Source organism: Garra rufa, chromosome 10 (genome assembly GCF_049309525.1).
Source record: "Garra rufa chromosome 10, GarRuf1.0, whole genome shotgun sequence".
NCBI lineage: Eukaryota > Metazoa > Chordata > Actinopteri > Cypriniformes > Cyprinidae > Garra > Garra rufa.
Window position 1 is genome coordinate 4,589,379 of NC_133370.1, and position 18,579 is coordinate 4,607,957.

The following is an 18,579-nucleotide window of genomic DNA, read 5'->3' on the forward strand; positions in this document are numbered from 1 at the left end:
CTAGGTAGTTATTAGTATGTGGGCTATAAAAAATATATTGTGCAGTTGTCTATAGTTCTATATCATTCTTGAAAAATTCGGTCTCTATTTGCACTTTGAATATTGAAAGAGTAGCCTACTTTGATCATGTGCTTGTAAAACATCTGCAGTCAGAATCAGCCATTAAGAATCAAGATCAGTGCATTACTAAAAAGAAATTGGGTGCGCCTAAATTTTTTTTGGTGCTCCTAACTTTTTTCACCTGCTAGATGATTTTTTTTTCCGCCTTCTGTTTTAGAGACATGTTACAGTTCTTTGATAAAGATCTAATTGTTTTTCTTAAAAAAAAGTTTTAGATTCACACTGTAAAACATGTCTGTGTCAAAATCGTGATTAAAATCGAAATCGCAATACTGTTCAAGAAAATCGTGATAGGTTTCTTTTGTCCATATCGCACAGCCCTAATTTCTAAGCGCTGCTCATTACAAGTTTGGAAAGATTTTTTATTTGCACATGTGCATGTTGCAAATGTGACCCTGGACCACAAAGCCAGTCTTAGGTAGCACAGGTGTATTTGTAGTAATAGCCAAAAATACGTATGGGTCAGAATGATCTATTTTTCTTTTATGCCAAAAATCATTTGGATATTAAGTAAAGATAATGTTCCATGAAGATATTCTGTAAATGTTCTTACCATAAATATATCAAAACATTTTGATTAGTAATATGCATTGCTAAGAACGTCATCTGGACAACTTTAAAGGTGATTTTCTCAATATTTTGACTTTTTTGCACTCTCAGATTTCAGATTTTCAAATAGTTGCATCTTGGCCAAATATTGTCCAATTCTAACAAACCATACATCAATGAAAAGCTCATTCATTCAGCTTTCGGATGATGTATGATCATTACAAATATTTGTAGTAATACAATTATTATTAGTTATGATTACTAAAAAAAATATATAAATGACCAAAACAAATGAATATCATAATACACATTGCTGCACTAATAATAATAATAGTTAAAAAATCACTGAAACAAAATAAGAAATTACAATTGTTATATAAAATAAATAAAACACTTGTAATGTAATAAAAAAAATATTGAAGAAAATAATATAACAACAGCAATCATTTTATTTCACTTTACTGTAAAAATGCAATACTTATAAAATTCATGGTTGTTTTTTTTAGTTTTCAAATGTTAAACCAATTAACTTTTGAGACCTTAAAGCTTCTTTTATTTCTAAGTGCTTCTAAATACAAATTTGGAAAGATTTTTGGTGCATTTTAAAATACACAAAAAGCAACACAAATGGATGCGGATGCCGATTTAGGTTAATTTAATGTGAAAACAGCGGATCATTAGCTGCTAATGTGTATATGAAAACACACAGCATATTATATATATATATATATATTAAATTATAGCCTTTGTGGTTTGCTAATTGCGCTAAGCCATATCGCAATTTAGGTTTTATTCCGATTATTCATGCAGCCCTACCTTCCAGGTGATTAAACTAATGAAAGCACTAATTGAAGGAGGAACTCGAGCCATATTTAGAGTCTAGAGTAGAAGAACCTGTATGATTAGAAGTTTTATAAGAGAATAAATGCATTCAGATTTCTGCGAATTTAAAATAAACTAATCATGTTAACAGAAAAAAAAAGCAGTTTTGAATTCACTTACAGCTGGATCCAAAGCTGCAGTGCACATCTGTTTGAGAAACATTCCCAGATCAACAAACATCAGTTGTTCTCTGTTGAAAGTTTCCACAAACACGTCCCACAGCTCAACTGCACTCCTGTCCAGTTTACTTCTGCTCTGCCCACCTTTATAAACTGCTGAGGCCTGAGAAACACTCACACACGACTGACCATAACAAATAAACACACCGTCTGCTAAAACGCAAGATTCAGCAGCAGCAGCGGGAGCTGCGGTTCTGTTCAGTCTGTCCTGGCTTTGACTGGCCGCCAGCGTCTGGATCGGGCCACTGTCACGGCCACAACACACACACACAGAAACCTTGGGTGCTTCAACTGCATGCAACTTTAACTGTTTATTCTAATGCAACAAGATCAAAACCCACAATCCTGTACGAGAAAGATTCTACGAAATGTTTTCCATGTTCTTGAGAACTTAAAGGGAGTCTGTCATCGTTTATTCACTCTCAAGTCATTTTTCTGTGGAAAGATTTTGAGGAATGTTTCATCTGTTTTTGTCCTTGAAACATTGACTTTCACTGTATGGACAAAATTATTATTATTTTTTTTTTAAATATCTTTTGTGTTCTGCAGAAGAAAGAAATCATACAGGGTTTGGTATGACGTGAAAGTAGTAAATGACAGAATTATTATTTTTGGGTAAACAGTTCTAGATTTTAAAGTAGAACTTTAGGAAATGTATTGAATATTGTACATTATTTTTTAAAAATGTAATATTTTTTGTAAATATATCTATTTAGCTTTAATTTATTAAGTATAAGTATTATTAAGTAAAAGTATTAAGCAAAATTTTATTATTATTTGTATACTACTAGTGTTTTATTAATATTTTGCATTAGCATATTTTATATAATTTTAAATAAAATATTTTTAATTAATTTTTTAGTTTTCATTTAAATTGTAGTAATTATGTCCTTTTTTTACATTGTAATTCTTCTTATTATTTTTTTTATTATTTATATAAAATTATATGCATTTTTTATGTTAAATATTATTTTTTGTAAATATTTCTATTTAGCTTTCATTTATTTTTAGCATATGCCAAGTATAAACTGACAAGTACTAGTTTTTTATTATATTTTGACTTAATATATCCGTTTTCATTTATATTGTAGTAATCTTCTTCTACACTGTAATTTTTATTAGTTTTTATTTATTAATTTATTTAAATAAAAATAATAGCGCATATAATTTTAAGAATTACATTTATTATTTAAAAAAAAATAGCTTTCATTTATTTTTATTCCATTTTTAATTTTAGCAATTGTTTAAATAACTTAAATATAATTTACTTTACTTTTTGTTGGTATTCCAGCTGTATTTAAATGATCAGAAATCTTTTTTTAATACTTCTAGCTGTAGTTAATGATAACAGCTCTGGGGTACATGCTATATTTATCTTCTCCTGAATGAAAATGTGGCTGTGTGCCACAGATAGACAGATAAATCACCAGGGGTTGTTTTGTGTCAGCAGAACAATCAACATCAAAGATAAAAATCATTTGACCAAACACGTAATCCTCACAGCCTCATTTACATTCCTAAGAAATTAAATAAGACATCAAGACAAAGGTCTTTCATTTTACTATAATTAAATCCGTTCCACCACAGAATATCTAAAGCATGTGAAAAGTGCACAGATAACCACAAACATACAAGCCTGATTAGAATAAATAAACAAGCAATGATTAATATTTTCCTTTTCTATGCAGATATGGTGTTGATTTCATTGCAGAGCTTTTGTTGTCAATAGGATTTCGGCTTCTTTTCATATATAAATGATACTTTGTAAAACAAATTTACTCGAAGAAGAGTAACGAATGGGAATGTTTGCTCAAAACCTCAGAACTGAAATGCGTAGTGTGTGTGATTTGAACATATTAATGTTTAAACACTGCACAAGTGTTATAAAAAAACCTGTGTATAAATCCTTGAAAAGTACAGATTTATAGCACCATCTATTGGTAACAAAGCAAAAAGCAGACACATAGCATCTGCCACAGACTAAGCAACAGGTGTTCAGCACCAGGGAACAATTACTAAACCATTAAATAGCCAGCAGCGCCACCTTATGGCAAAAAGAGGAAGTAATATTAATATGAAAACACAAATTTGCTCTAGTAAGACATTTAATTATGATTCAGTATTTCTTAAATTAAAGTCAGAGTTTGAGTAATGCATTACAAATAACATTACGGTTAAAAATAAAAGCAATGTTTGCTTTTTGAATTTTTCACATCAATACAGGAGTGACTTTAAGTAACATTATTTAATTTATTTATTAACAAATGCAGGTTGCCCTGCACCAGGGTTATTATTTCGTTAACTAAAACTAGAACTGTTTAAAGTGTTGGTTAATTGAAATAAAACTGAAATAAATAGAAATATTAAATGGAAAACCTAAACTTAACATTTCCAGGGTTCATACAGATACTGTGAAATTAAATTCTAGGACTTTTAAGGACTTTAAGCACTACTTTTTTATTTTCAAGGACTTTAACGGAGATCTTACTTACTAGATCAAAATTCTCTTTCAAATTCTTAAAAAAAAAGGATAAATAAAAATATAATCTAATAAAATGGCAAAAATAAAGTGAAGCACATGCAAAGCATACTACACTTGTACTAATTTTCTTAAGGGATTTGTATTTATGTATACTTTCTTTTCTCTTTGTTTTGTTTTTATAGCTATACTGCTTTAATTGATTGATTAAAAATAAAAACTGAACAAAACAAAATGTAGTAAAAAGTAAAACTGAAAATATAAACAAAAGCTAATTTATAATAATAATTAAAATCCTTAATAGTACATAATTATTAATAATAAATAATACTAAGTTCATGCACGCTTTTACCTTTTTATTTATTTTTCTTTCTTTCTTTTTCTTTACTGAGGATAACTGGGTTATCATTAATGATATCAAAGGAATAAATGAATAATAAATAAATACATTTTAATAACTAAATAGCGGTTGAACTATATATACTTTGAAATGACAGAATTTAGCATGTTTAAAGTTGTTAGTGCCAAATGAAGAAAAAAAATATACATAATTTTATTTAAAAATATATATCTGATCTGTCTAAATTATATTACAATAGTATATTATTATTACATTTTTTTGCCTATTAAAAATATATATAAACTACCCTTTTCATCTATTTTTATTTTTTTATTTTTTTTTACATTTGTCAACATCTTTCTCTTTTACTTTTTAGTACCAATAATCCATCCAATTCTATAGTTTTTTTTAAATATGATACTACTGTATATCATTATTATCATTAATATTATTACAATTATTATTACTTTTTTATTCTCCCTTCATTTTTTCCCTTTTCCTTCTTTCTCAAATATAGGCTATGGAAAACGTTTGCAACACATTCTGTTTGTTTATATTTCTATACTTGCTTTTGATATATTCATTTTTGTTGTTGTTACTGTTGTTTGTTAATTTTTCTGTAACTTATGTCACGTCTACTGTCATTACTCAATTTGTCACATTTTCAATAAATAAAATAAATACATAAATAATACTAAGTCAAGCCCTGCCTACACCATCGCATGACTAAATTGCAAGAAAGGAAAACAAAAATAGACCACTCTCATAATCAAAGATGAATGAAAAAATAGGATACCAAGTTAGAAATGAACATGAAAGTAACACTTTGTAATAATAGAGAGAATGTAACAGTTTGTTACCTGTATTCCAGATGTGGTGAAATAAGGAATCTCAAACTTGACGCTGATTGGTGGTTTTCCCTCCTTGTCCTCCGCTTCCACACTGGGCAGCCCGAAATGAGCCCTCATCAGGTACTCCTTTCCTCCCTGAAACAGACAGAACACACTCATAAGCTTCTGCTAATGTTACTTTAACTCTTTAGCTGATAGATGTATTATTATGAATGTGCAGTATTACAAAACTGTGCTTGTTTTCTTACAGGGAAAGATTTGATGGACCAAACAATCTCGCTGTTCTCCGGCACCCACTTGACGCTGCCCACTGTGGTCTTGAATTTAGGCGAGTCTGCGTCGGTCGGCACTGGAATATGAATCTCCACGTTGTTGGCAGTGGAGCGGCGCTTGAACTGAGATTTGGCCTAAGGTAAAACAGACGAGACATGAGGATCGATTTAGATGCTTTGTAAACAAAAACACCATGAAATCAAAGTGAAGTTCACATGAATGGACGTGTCTCACTTTGATCATGTACTCGATTCTGCTGTGTGAATGCTTCTCAATCACAGACTCGATCCAGATCAGTGGCTTCACCTGTTCACGCAGAAAACCAAACTCCATTAGAACCAAAAAACACAATAGTAAACGATAATTAAAATTTACCAGTGTTATTTTAGCATTACTTATATATTATAGTTTTTATTAATATTTTGAATTTGCATATTTTATAACATAATATTTTGAATTAGCATACTATTTTTCCATGTAAATATATATCATGTACCTTTTCATGTCAATTTTATTAAAAAGTTATTTATAAAAGTTTCATTCATTAAATGTAATTTATTAAATGTATTAATGTAATCGTATTTATTAATTACAAAATGGATTATATTTAAATTATTTTGGATTAATTTATTTTATTTCAGTTTTAGTTTTAATTTAATTAAATGTATTTTTTTATTTCTAGTTAGTAATTTTAGTGCTGCAACAAAAAAAGTTATTAGATTTTATTTATATAAAATTTTTGTTTTAATTTAATTAAATCAAAATTTATTTTCAGTTATTAATTTTAGTGCTGCAAATAAAAACATTTTAGTTCGTTTTTATTTAATTAAAATATTATTTAAATAAATACAATGATAAAATCTTTATTAAATATTAAAAAAATTAAATAAAAATAATAATTTATTTAATTTATTTCCAGTTAGTAATTTTAGTGCTGCAACTCAAATAAATAAATAAAATCATTTTAGTTATTATTTATTTATATAAAATTATTTAAATAAATGCAATTATAAAAGTTATTATTTTTTTATTAAACTCAATTTATTAAATGTTAAATTTGTATTTATAAATGTAATGTATGCTATTATTTATTTAAATGTTTATTATTTTGGCTTAATATATTTTTATTTCAGTTGAAGTTTTAATTCAATTCAATTTATTTTTAGTTCTAGTTAGTAATTTTAGTGCTGCAACTAAAAAAAAACATATTTTAAGTCATTAGTTTTTATTTATATAACATTTTAGTTTTAATTTAATTAAATTACATTCTTATTTCCAGTTAGTAATTTTAGAGCTGCAATAAAGTTAATTTTATTACATTTAATTTATTAAATGTATTTATACATTTTAGTTTTAATTTAATAAAATGTTAATTTCCAGTTAGTAGTTACATACTATAAGATACATAAATAAAATAGAGTTAGTTAATATTTTTTATATTGACATAAAATTGCTTTATATATATCAATATAAGTTCCTCTTTTTTATTAAGCAATTTCTCAAATGTTAAACGTATTTATAAATGTAACGTATTATATTATTTATTTCAAATATTATTATTATTATTATTATTATTATTATTATTATTATTATTATTACTTAGGTGTAATTTATTTTTATTTCAGTTTTAATTTTAGATCAGTTCTAGTTTTAATTTAATTTAAATTTTCATTTCCTGCAACTAAAATCTGTCTTGGCAATTAACTTAAGTTTTTTAATCAAATAAATATATTTTATTCTATTTTTATATTATGTTTATATTATATTTTATTTAAGCATTTCAATTAACAAAAAACATTTTCAGGGTGTGTTTGGTTTGATTAAAACAAACTCTGGTGCAATTGCTCTGTTCACGCGGTTCATTTGAGCACAAGTGCAAACCCTTAGTTAACAATATTACCCTGGAATTAATAATTTACGAATTGAATAACTATGAATGAGTCTAGACACTTACATGTGTGTTGAGGCGGTAGGACATCAGCTCAAATTCCCCATCCGGAGGGATGAAGGAGATTGTTCGATCGTTCTCAAATCGAGACAGACGCACACACTGATGAAATTTTACATCCTCCAACTCCACTGACTTACTCTTACCTCCTGAAAAAAAGACAATACAACTCAAAAATTGACTAAAACACATGCACCTTGGATCTTTTAGCATCCTTATAGGGACAGAAAATTGACAGAATAGACTCACGGCCAGTGTTCTCAAACAGAACCTTGTCATTCAGACCCAAACGCAGCTCTGGCATTCCTGAGAGAAACACTCTCATCTTAATGGAGCCAACGATCTCACTGCGAAGGACGTTACCATTTGCGCTGACCTGGAGAGAAATCAGCAACCATGAATTAGTCATCTCAAACACTTCAATTACAATTACAGACAAATAATAAATAAAATAATTAGCACAGTAAAAAAGTAATTGATTAAATTATTTATTTATTTAACTTTCAAATTAATTAGTCATTCAAATACTAATTCTAATAATAAACTGATCAAATTCATTAGGGTAATTATTTTTCAAAAATAGCTTTGTAATTTGATACTGTGGCTCATCCAGTCAGATTTTAAAACTGGAACTACCCGTTTCATAATTAACAAATTAATTAGTTAATAGTGCTGCAACGTTAAAAAATTAAATAAATAAAAGTTTTAGTTATTTTTTTTATTGATATAAAATTATTTAAATGCATATAAAATATATATATTTTTTATTAAACTTAATTTATTAAATGTTAAATGTGTTTATACATTTAATGTATTATATTATTTATTTAAATTGTTTTTATTTTTGGCTTAATTTATTTTTATTTCAGTTTTAGTTAGTTTTTATGTCTAGTTAGTAATTTTAGTGCTGCAACTAAAAAAAGTTTTAGTTATTAGTTTATTTACATAAATTATTTAAATAAATAAAATTACAAAAGTTATTCTTTTTTATCACATTTAATTTATTAAATGTTAAGTGTATTTAAACATTTTAGTTTTATTTAAATACATTTAATTTTTATTTCCAGTTAGTAATTTTAGTGCTGCAACTAAAATACATAAATAAATAAAATAATTGTAGTTATTATCGTTTATTTATATAAAATTATTTGAAATAAAATGATAAAAGTTATTCTTTTTTATTAAACTTAATTTATTAAATGTTAAATGTCTTTATAAATTTAATGTATTATATTATTTATTTGAAACTGTTAGGATTTTGGCTTAAGTTTTAATTAAAATTTAATTTAAAATTAAATAATTAGTTATTAGAGATGCTCGATTATGAACTTCATTCCAAAACATACAATTTTTATATTTGTTTTATATATTTAGCAAATTAAATATTAGGTAAAAATATAAGGTAATATTGTTATCTAAAACATTTTGATTACATTTATTATTATTAAGTATATTATAAATATTTATAATAATAAAAAAAAAATTTTTGGTGAACTTCCACAACCTGACAACTACTAATAATTTATTCAATATATAACGCAAAACACAACACAAACAGCGCATCATTACAAAACAAATCGCAATTATCTTATTTTCATAATCGTTAGAAACCAAAACTATATTATAGAAATAATATAATATAATTTTGCCTGGCCCTATTAGTTAACATGGCTTATCTCATACCTTATGCTATTTCGGTAAAGTGTTAAAGCTTTCATAACAACAGCAGGTTCATCTCCTCACACAACACAAGCACAATAGCATGGATGTGACTCCGTCCTGTTTGTTCTGATGGATTCCTGTGTTTATTTTGAGCCCGTCTCGAGACATCTAAGAAACGTGCTGCTTCTAAAAACATACCAAGAGGTTGACAGACTCAATGACGTCCAGGAAAACCTCGTTTTTCCTGTACTTGATGCCCTCTGACCTCCAGGAGACGGCGTTGGTGACCGTGGCCGGGGGTCGCGGAGCGCCTGTGTCCAACTTGTGACCCTCCTGCGTGATGTATCTGTGTATCGACACACAGTGACAAGAGCAAAATAAACACTTTTCCATCAGTTATTACTGATTGACATCGGCTGGTTCAGGGAAAGGCCCGGAAGTATTTAAGCTTTACGGTTTTCAGTGGTTCATAAAAAGAAGTCAAACGTGGACTCACTCCTGAAGGATCTTGCTGTCAGTCGTTTGCGGGTATCCGAAGTCCATGAGTTCATCCAGCAGCTCGTAGATTATGACAAAGTTATCTCTGATGCTCTCCTCCTCCAGCTCCTTAAAGTATTCAGAGAAAACCTGGAAAACAGACACATCAAATACATGTTAGAATAAAGCAAGTGATACTGAAATATACTTAAAATATTAGTTATGGTCCAATAAGACAAATTTCAATCCAAAAGAGAAATGCACAGCTGATTTATAACGTACCTGAACAATTTTGTAGAGGAAGGAGAAAACCAGAGAGACGCAAGCATTCTTTTTGGATGTTGCAACAACTGTTTGTCAGCAGGTTAAGAGATAAATCATGCTTAAAAGAGACAATAAACCACAACAAAAATATTGTGAATTATCATAAATGATCAAAATCTACTAAAATGCAACAGTGGCAAAAATTTTTTTTTTTTTTTTTATCAGCCATGATCCTGGATGTATTTTTCTTCCCCAATTTATTTCTACATGGTGAATAAATTATGAAGTTATTTATTTTTTATTATTTTCAAGCATTTATTAATTATTAATTAATTTCACTTAATAATAAAAAAAACTTGATGTAAAATTTAAATAATGATAATTATAATTGTGAAGTAACAGTTCATTAGTGTCATTATTTTTATGACAGTTTTGTAATTTTATAATGTGGCTCATCCAGTCAGATTAAATTAATTAATTAGTTAACAGAGCTCCTCAAAATCATGATTACTTTGGTCAATTTGGAAAAATGCATTTACTGAACTTATCTTTTTAAAAGCAGATATCCACGAATTGTAAATATGTGACCCTGGACCACAAAACTAGTCTTAAGGAGGATGGGTAAATATGTAGCAATAGCCAACAATACATTGTATGGGTCAAAATTATCGATTTTTCCTTTATGCCAAAAATCATTAGGATATTAAGTAAAGATCATGTTCCATGAAAAAAAAATAAAAAAAAATAAACATCAACATTTATTTTTTGATTAGTAATATGCATTGCTAAGAACTTAATTTAGACAAATCTACAAGTAATTTCCTCAATATTTCGATATTCCAGATTTTAAAAGAGTTGTATCTCAGCCAAATATTGTCCCAACAAACCATACATCAATGGAAAGCTTATTTATTCAGCTTTCATATGATGTATAAATATTAATTTTCTAAAAATGGACCCTTATGACTGGTTTTGTGGTGCAGGGTCACATATAATTAAATACAAAAACAAATATTGTATACTAAAAAACAACAACAACAAAAAAAAACTAACTTTTTACAATTTTACTTTTTTTTGTAATAATTCTTCATAGAGATATTAGAAAATGATTAAAAATAATCAGCTCCAAGATCAATCTCAACATTATAACAACTTGATTTTAATCGCAAAAAATAAATAAAGAAAACAAAATAAAATACTAATAAAATAAAATAAATAAAAGCCAGAAAATCAGAAAACTCTAGCCTGAGAATCAGTGCAAATCATGTAATCAAATTATATACAATGGAATCATTTAAAACATATATATATATATATATAAAACTACTGCTCAAAAGATTGGGATTAGTAAGATTTTTAAGATTTTAACGTTTTTATAATACTTTTTCATAACTTTTCTTATGCTCATCAAGGCTGTGTTCATGAGATCAAATATACAGAAAATGTAATGTTAAAAAAATATTATTACAATGTAAAACAAATGTTTTTCTATATTAATATACATTAAAATTTTATTTGTATCCAAGTTAAATTTTCAGAATCATTACTCCAGTCTTTAGTGTCACAAGATCCTTAAAAAAAAAATCATTCTAATATGCATTTTATTATCAGTGTTGAAAACTGGTGTGCTGCTTAATATTTTTTTGGAATCTGTGATACTTTTTCAGGATTCTATGATCAATAAAAGATTAAAAATAACAGGATTTATTTAAAATAGAAAGATCTTCTAACAATATACACTACTGTTCAAACGTTTGGGGTCACTAAATTTTTGTTCATTCTTTATTTGAAAGAAATTAATTTATTATTTTATTCACCAAGGATATGTTAAATTAATAAAAAGTAACAGCATAGATTTACATTGCTAGACATGTTTATATTTTGAATAAACGCTGTTCTTTTCAAACTTGTTATTCATCAGAGAATCCTGAAAAAAAAGTTCCCCAAAAAATAGTTGCAGCACTGTTTCCAACACTGATAATAAAAGTAATAAATCAGCATATTAGAATGATTTCTGAAGGAACATAACACACTTAAGACTGGAGTAACAGCTGATGAAAATTCAGATTTGCATCACAAGAATAAATTATATTTTGAATAGGGCTGTCAATCGATTAAAATTTTTAATCGCGATTAATCGCATGGTTGTCTTGAGTTAACTCGCGATTAATCGCACATTTTTATCTGTTCTAAATGTACCTTAAATTAACACTTTTTAAAGTTTTTAATACTCTAATCAACATTGGCATGGATGCTTTAAGCAAATATGTGACCCTGGACCACAAAACCAGTCATAAGGTTAAATTTTACAAAACTGAGATATATACATAATATGAAAGCTGAATAAATAAGTTTTCTATTGATGTATGTTTGTTAGGATAGGACAATATTTGGCCGAGATACATCTATTTGAAAATCTGGAATCTGACTAACTTGTTTCAAATGTCATAGATGTTTTTCAAATAACTTGTTCATGTCTATTAGACACATGAAAAAAAAAGAACATAGAAACACCAGGTTCCCATTACTTCTCTTTCTTTGCACTGAGCAATTTACTTACACAAGCCTGTTTACATTATTTGCCGGACAGGGCAGCTCACTTCTTCTGAACATGCAAAATCTACATTTATTAGTACATTTGTTTGCCTCTAGGTGCCCACATACTGTCATTTGATGCAGCCAAGTTCTCAACAAAACTGTTTCCATTGTTTTGATGTAATATGAAATAATAACTGAAAAAAAAATCCTGAATTATGATCATGATTCAATCACTGAAAAGAATCATTTACCGGCATCTGGACATAAGCCACTATTCCCTGCATTTTTATCGTTGTTTTTAACTTCCTGTTTGAATGCCTTCAGGATCCTTTGACTTTTTAGGAGTTTAGCCATTTAAAGTTATGTGATCCCAAAAACCTGCTTCTTTTATGTTTTAATGTATTGTTTTGGTTATAATGTACTGATTGGAGAGCCTGGTCTCATGCAAATGCGCACTAGCACGACTTTCTGTTTCTATTTGGCGTGCTATTAATAAGCTGAAATTAACTTTGGCGTGCATATGATATGCATGTGTTTGATATGCATATAATACGCCGTTTTCGCGTGCATACTCGTATGTGGCTTTACGCATCAACCCCACAGCAACAATCCTAACGTAGCCCGACTCCGCTTGCATTCATTAAATATGCCAGAAGTGCCGGTGTACGCAAAAGGATAAAATACAGAAGTACCTGCGTACCGGCCCACTTCAAGCACTGGAATGAACATAACATCAGTTTTAACTGAAAGCGCTGCTCCACTGCCGCTCACTGAACAGAGCAGACGCAGATATGAAGAGAGGGAGGTGCGCGCGCATTCATTGGGAGACCTCAAGCACGTTCAGCAAAACCGAAGAGCCTCAGAAACTATATTGGGTTTGTCCAATTATGTGTTTCTGTATTGTTGCTAGACACTTTTCGCTAGGTTGGCAGCACTGCATCCATTTCTTTAACTATGGGCTACGTAGTGGGTCAAACAGAAATGCGCGCTGCGTTAATCGCGCGTTAATAAAATTAGTGCCGTTAAAATGAATTTGCGTTAACGCGCTAATTTTGACAGCCCTAATTTTGAAGTATATTAAGATAAAAACCATTATTTTATATTCTAATAACATTTTGCAATGTTACTGTTTTTTTCTGTATTTTTGATCATATAAATGCAGCCTTGATGAGCAAAAGAGACTTCTTTAAAAAACATTAAAAGTCTTACTGATCCCAAACTTTTGAGCAGTAGTGTGTGTGTGTGTGTGTGTATATATATATATATATATATATATATATATATATATATATATATATAAATAATAATTAAATGCATCGATTCGCTACAGGAGGCCTTTTTTCAGGAGCACTTATTGATGGATGCACTTTATTGGACTTGTTTTGACCTGTTGAAGAGAAGAACCCACCTATTGCCATGATAAAGCTTGAAAGAGCCAGGACAATTTTTTTTATATAACTCAGATTATATGGATTATATGGATTTGTCTTAAAGAAGGAAGTCATATACGCCTAGGATGCCTTGAGGATGAGTAAATAATGTAAATAATGAAACTATTTACATTTTTGGGTGAACTAACTAAGATTTTATTATATTTGAGTTAACGACTTATTAATTAACTAATGGTTTTAGTTTTAGTGATAGTTCTGTCTTGAAAAAAAAATCTAAGTTTCTCCATGTAGAAAATGAATGTGATTTTTACTTCTAGAACTTCTGTTTTTCTAGAGGGTCTTGGAGGATACGGTACAGGTTGTTGTGTTTAATCCACATGAAACGAACTCCCCCGTGAGCCAGGATGGGCGACAGTGTTCCCTCCTCCTCTTTATCCATCAGCAAGGTCATGAAATGCTCGATTTCTGACATGTCCACATCACCGCGGTAATTACGGCAGATCAGCACCTAAAACACACACAGACAGCAATTCACATCCACTGACTCCATTTACAATATCTGCTGATTTTCTTCTACAAAGGATTTTCTGAATGTCCAATCATCCATATTAACCCAGATACACAAGAGTAACCACAGAAACCGAGGCCAGGAATGTGCAGCTTACCAGATTAAACAATACAGTGCATGCAAACCTTTGCGTAACACCATTTTACCATATACAGCAACTTCATTATTTGCAATTCAAACATATTTAGTTTATGCTGTCAGATGAAGGCAATCATTTTGCAAGACTGTAAATACAATAAAATTCATATAAGATTAACACAAATAAGTCTAAAAAAGGAGCAGGATAAATATCTGCTCTTTTTCATTAGTGATTGATAATAATTGATTTTGACAGACAGTTACTATATCAAAAACATCACCTGATAATAAGCAGATATTTAAAGAGTGAATTAAGTTGAAGTAAATTTGACATTTTATCGCAATTCTTATTTATATAATTTAAAATAAATAATAAATATGTTACATCAAAAAATAAAAACTAAAGCTAAAAAATAAAAAAGACAACAAATAACTAAACATAAAAGTTTAGTGACGAAACCATATAAAATTACTAAAAGTAAAATAAAATGAAAAATAAAAATAAAAGCTAATTCAAATTATTAATGAAAGTTCTAAACATATCTAAATAATGGTAAAAAAGACTAAAAAGCTAAAAAATACAATTTTAATCTAAATAGTACCATTTAAAAAAATAATGACAAAAATATCTAAACAAAAGTTAAGATGAAATCTAAAAAAAATGACTAAAAGTAAAATACAATGAAAAAATAAAAATATAAAAAGTGAATTCAAATTAATGAATGCTATAAACGTATATAAATAATTGTAAAAAAGACTGAATTAACTAAAGCTAAAATATAAAATTGAACAATAAATTAAATCTAACTAGTAACATTTAAAAATAAAAATGACTAAAAAAAACTAAACAAAAGTTAAGATAAAATCATAAAAAAATTACTAAAAGATAAATAAAAAATATTTAAATAATAATTCAAATTATTAATGAAAGCTATAAATGTATATAAATAATGGTAAAAACCCCCCAAAAATGTAAAATGACAAGAACAACTGAACATAAAAGTTAAGGTAAAATCATACAAAATGTTGAGTAACAAAATGAAAATATGAAAATAAAGGGGGTTTAAAATTATTAATGAAAGCTATAAACGTATATAAATAATAGTAAAAAAGACTAAATGAACTAAAGCTAAAATATAAAATTGAACAGTAAATTAAATCTAAATAGTAACATTTAAAAACAAAACTTTAAAGTTACTATGAAATCATAAAACGACAAACTGAAAAATATATTAAAAAAAAATAGTTAAAAAGAAAAGCTAATTCAAATTATTAATGAAAGCTATAAACGTATATAAATAACGGTAAAAAAAAAAAAAAGACAATGAAATTATTTTCCAAGACCGTAAATACTGTAAAATTTAAGATTAGATTATATGATGCTTTAAAAAAAAGCGAAAGATGAATCCTATTGAATAAACTAAAGCAAGAGGATGACCACAAATCAGCTTAAAAATAAGGATGGAGACAAATGTCTTTTACTTGTCATGTAGTGTTTGATAATACTTTCGACTGACATTTGCTAGATCAAAAATTGTTTATAATTAGCAGCTGCTTAAGGAGTGAAATTCTGTTTTAATAGATCTTACTTTAATCATTAATTAAACGAATCTAGACTTTTAAATCCACTCAAGCCTTCAGACCAAAGGAAACAAGTTCATTTATTTGAATTAAGAATAGCTTTGAATTGTTTAAATCCCCTCACGATGGTGTTTGATGTGTATTAGCTTTAGCCTGCTGTGCTAGTGAACCGTTATCTTACCTTCCCCTTCAGATCTAACACATAAACAGCGCTGGCCGACATGTTTGCGCCTTCCTCGACCGCTTTTCCCGTTAATCTACTGAAGTTCGCTCACTTGTGGCGCATTTGTTGATTTATTAGAAAGCTGTCATCCGTTTTAGACGCTCAGAGAAGCTCTAACATCAACGAATTGCGGATGGGAGAGATTTTGAGGAACCGGGTGGCGCTACTGCGGTGAGAGTGAGGGACTGTAGCGCCACCTGCCGCACTGGACGAATGACACAACTACAGTTTTACAAACACTAGAGACCGCTGCGACACAGCTCTGATAGTTTGTTGCCATTATTTATATAGTACTAAAATAATTAAAGTAACATATTTTTATTGTATATTTTAAATTATTTTAATATTAATTTTTAACTAATACACATTATATTTATTAAATTAATGCATACATGTTATAATTGATTTATTTATGACCACTAGATGGCGCTCGATGGTATGCAATGCTCCACGTATACTACTTTCTAAGAGTAATCTTCTGTGTGATCATAAGCAAAGATTTCTTATTTTGGTCTCTATGGTCTCAGACAAGACCACAGACTTCATCTAGCGTGCAAAAAGTGAAAATGAGATCAAATTAGTATTCTGCATGGCATCTTTTTATAAACACATGCTTTTTGTAATGTCTGCAAAATGTATGTGTATTTTGAATTAGCTTATTTGTATATTTATATATTTTTATTACTTTTTTTTGTACTTTTCATACTATTTTATTGTATTTGTGTGTGTTTAATAATTGAAAAAACAAAAAAAAAACAAAGCTAAAACTAAAATAAAAATAAATTAAATCTAAATGAAAAATGACAAAAATGTAACTAAATATAAAGATTAAGATAAAATAAAAAACTGTAAAAAAAAAAAATCCTAATTATAAATTGCTAAATTAAAAAAAAAAAAAATAAGCCAAAGCTAAAACTGAAATAAAAGCAAATGAAATCCATTAAAAATATAAAAAATATATTTTTTAATCTAAAACCGAAATAAATTAAATATTAAATCTAAATAGTAACATTTTTAAAAAAGTGAAATATTGCAAATAAAATTGTTTAAAAATTACACAAAATACAATAAAAATAAATCCTAAATAGAATCCTATAAATAGCTAAAAAAAAAAAAAAATGAACCTAAAGCTAAAACTGAAATTAGAAAAATAATCTAAATAGTAACATTGAAAAAATGAAAAAAAAAAAAAAATACAAACACTAAATATAAAAATTAAGATTAAATATTATAAAAATGACACACAAAAAAATTATAAATAGCTAAATAAATAAAAAACTAAAAACAACCCTAAAGCTAAAACTGAAATAAAAATAAATTAAATCTAAATAGTAACATTTAAAAAAGAAAAATGACTAAATATAAAAATTAAGATAAAATATTATAAAAATGACAAAAAATAAAATAGAAATTAAAAATAAAAATAAAAATATTAAAATAAATCCTAATTATAAGTAGTTAAATTTAAAAAACCTATAAATAAACTTAAAGCTAAAACTGAAATAAAATACATTTTATCTAAATCATAAGATTTAAAAGAAATAAGAAAAATGACAAAACTATAACTAACTATAAAAATTAAGATAAAATATTATAAAAATAAAATAAATAAATAAATCCTAATTATAAAGAGCTAAATAAAAAAACAACTAAAAATGAGGCCAAAACTAAAACTGAAATAAAAATAAATTAAATCTAAATAGTAACATTTAAAAAAAGAAAAATTACTAAATAGAAAAATTAAGAAAGAAATATTATAAAAATGACTAAAAATAAAATACAAATGAAAAATAAAAATAAAAGCTTAAAGGAACCGTATGTAAGAAATGTATGTCAGTTAATCATAAAATGGCCCTGACATGTCACTAGACATTAAGAAATCATGTTCATTCCAAATACTTATATCACTGACAACAGTGGTCCGGCCAGGATATTGTCATTTAAAAGTGAGAGTTGCAGCCCTCAACTGATGTTATTGTTGTCATTTTGTGTTTTGGTCTGAGGCTCCACCCTCCAGCTATCCACCAATCACGAAGTCAGTAGAGTTTTGTGAGACGGGTTGCCAGCTCTGTTACAGCTGCGTTACAGCTGCACGAACGTGTCGGATAAAACATGTATAACGTTACGAAACCTAAAAGACCTCGTTATGAATCCGAAATACGTCGTGACAAAGTCC

At 27.8% G+C, this 18,579-nt stretch overlaps 1 protein-coding gene across 2 annotated transcripts in view; it reads right to left on the minus strand.

Annotated features, from left to right (window-relative positions):
- ap1m1 (adaptor related protein complex 1 subunit mu 1) overlaps positions 1-16,543 on the minus strand; it is a 33,374-nt gene extending 16,831 nt beyond the window's left edge. Inside the window, exons 1-10 of one of the 2 annotated variants that reach the window (XM_073848268.1) lie at positions 16,362-16,543; positions 14,305-14,461; positions 10,043-10,110; positions 9,780-9,910; positions 9,482-9,629; positions 7,871-7,997; positions 7,628-7,767; positions 5,908-5,979; positions 5,649-5,807; positions 5,410-5,535 (exon numbers count right to left, since the gene is read on the minus strand). In XM_073848268.1, coding sequence (XP_073704369.1) covers positions 5,410-5,535; positions 5,649-5,807; positions 5,908-5,979; positions 7,628-7,767; positions 7,871-7,997; positions 9,482-9,629; positions 9,780-9,910; positions 10,043-10,110; positions 14,305-14,461; positions 16,362-16,403 — 1,170 coding nt within the window. In that variant the 5' untranslated portion in view covers positions 16,404-16,543. Of the gene's footprint in view, positions 1-5,409; positions 5,536-5,648; positions 5,808-5,907; positions 5,980-7,627; positions 7,771-7,870; positions 7,998-9,481; positions 9,630-9,779; positions 9,911-10,042; positions 10,111-14,304; positions 14,462-16,361 lie in introns of both variants that reach the window. The other variant, XM_073848267.1, reaches the window with a different exon arrangement.
- Positions 16,544-18,579: the final 2,036 nt, after the last annotated feature.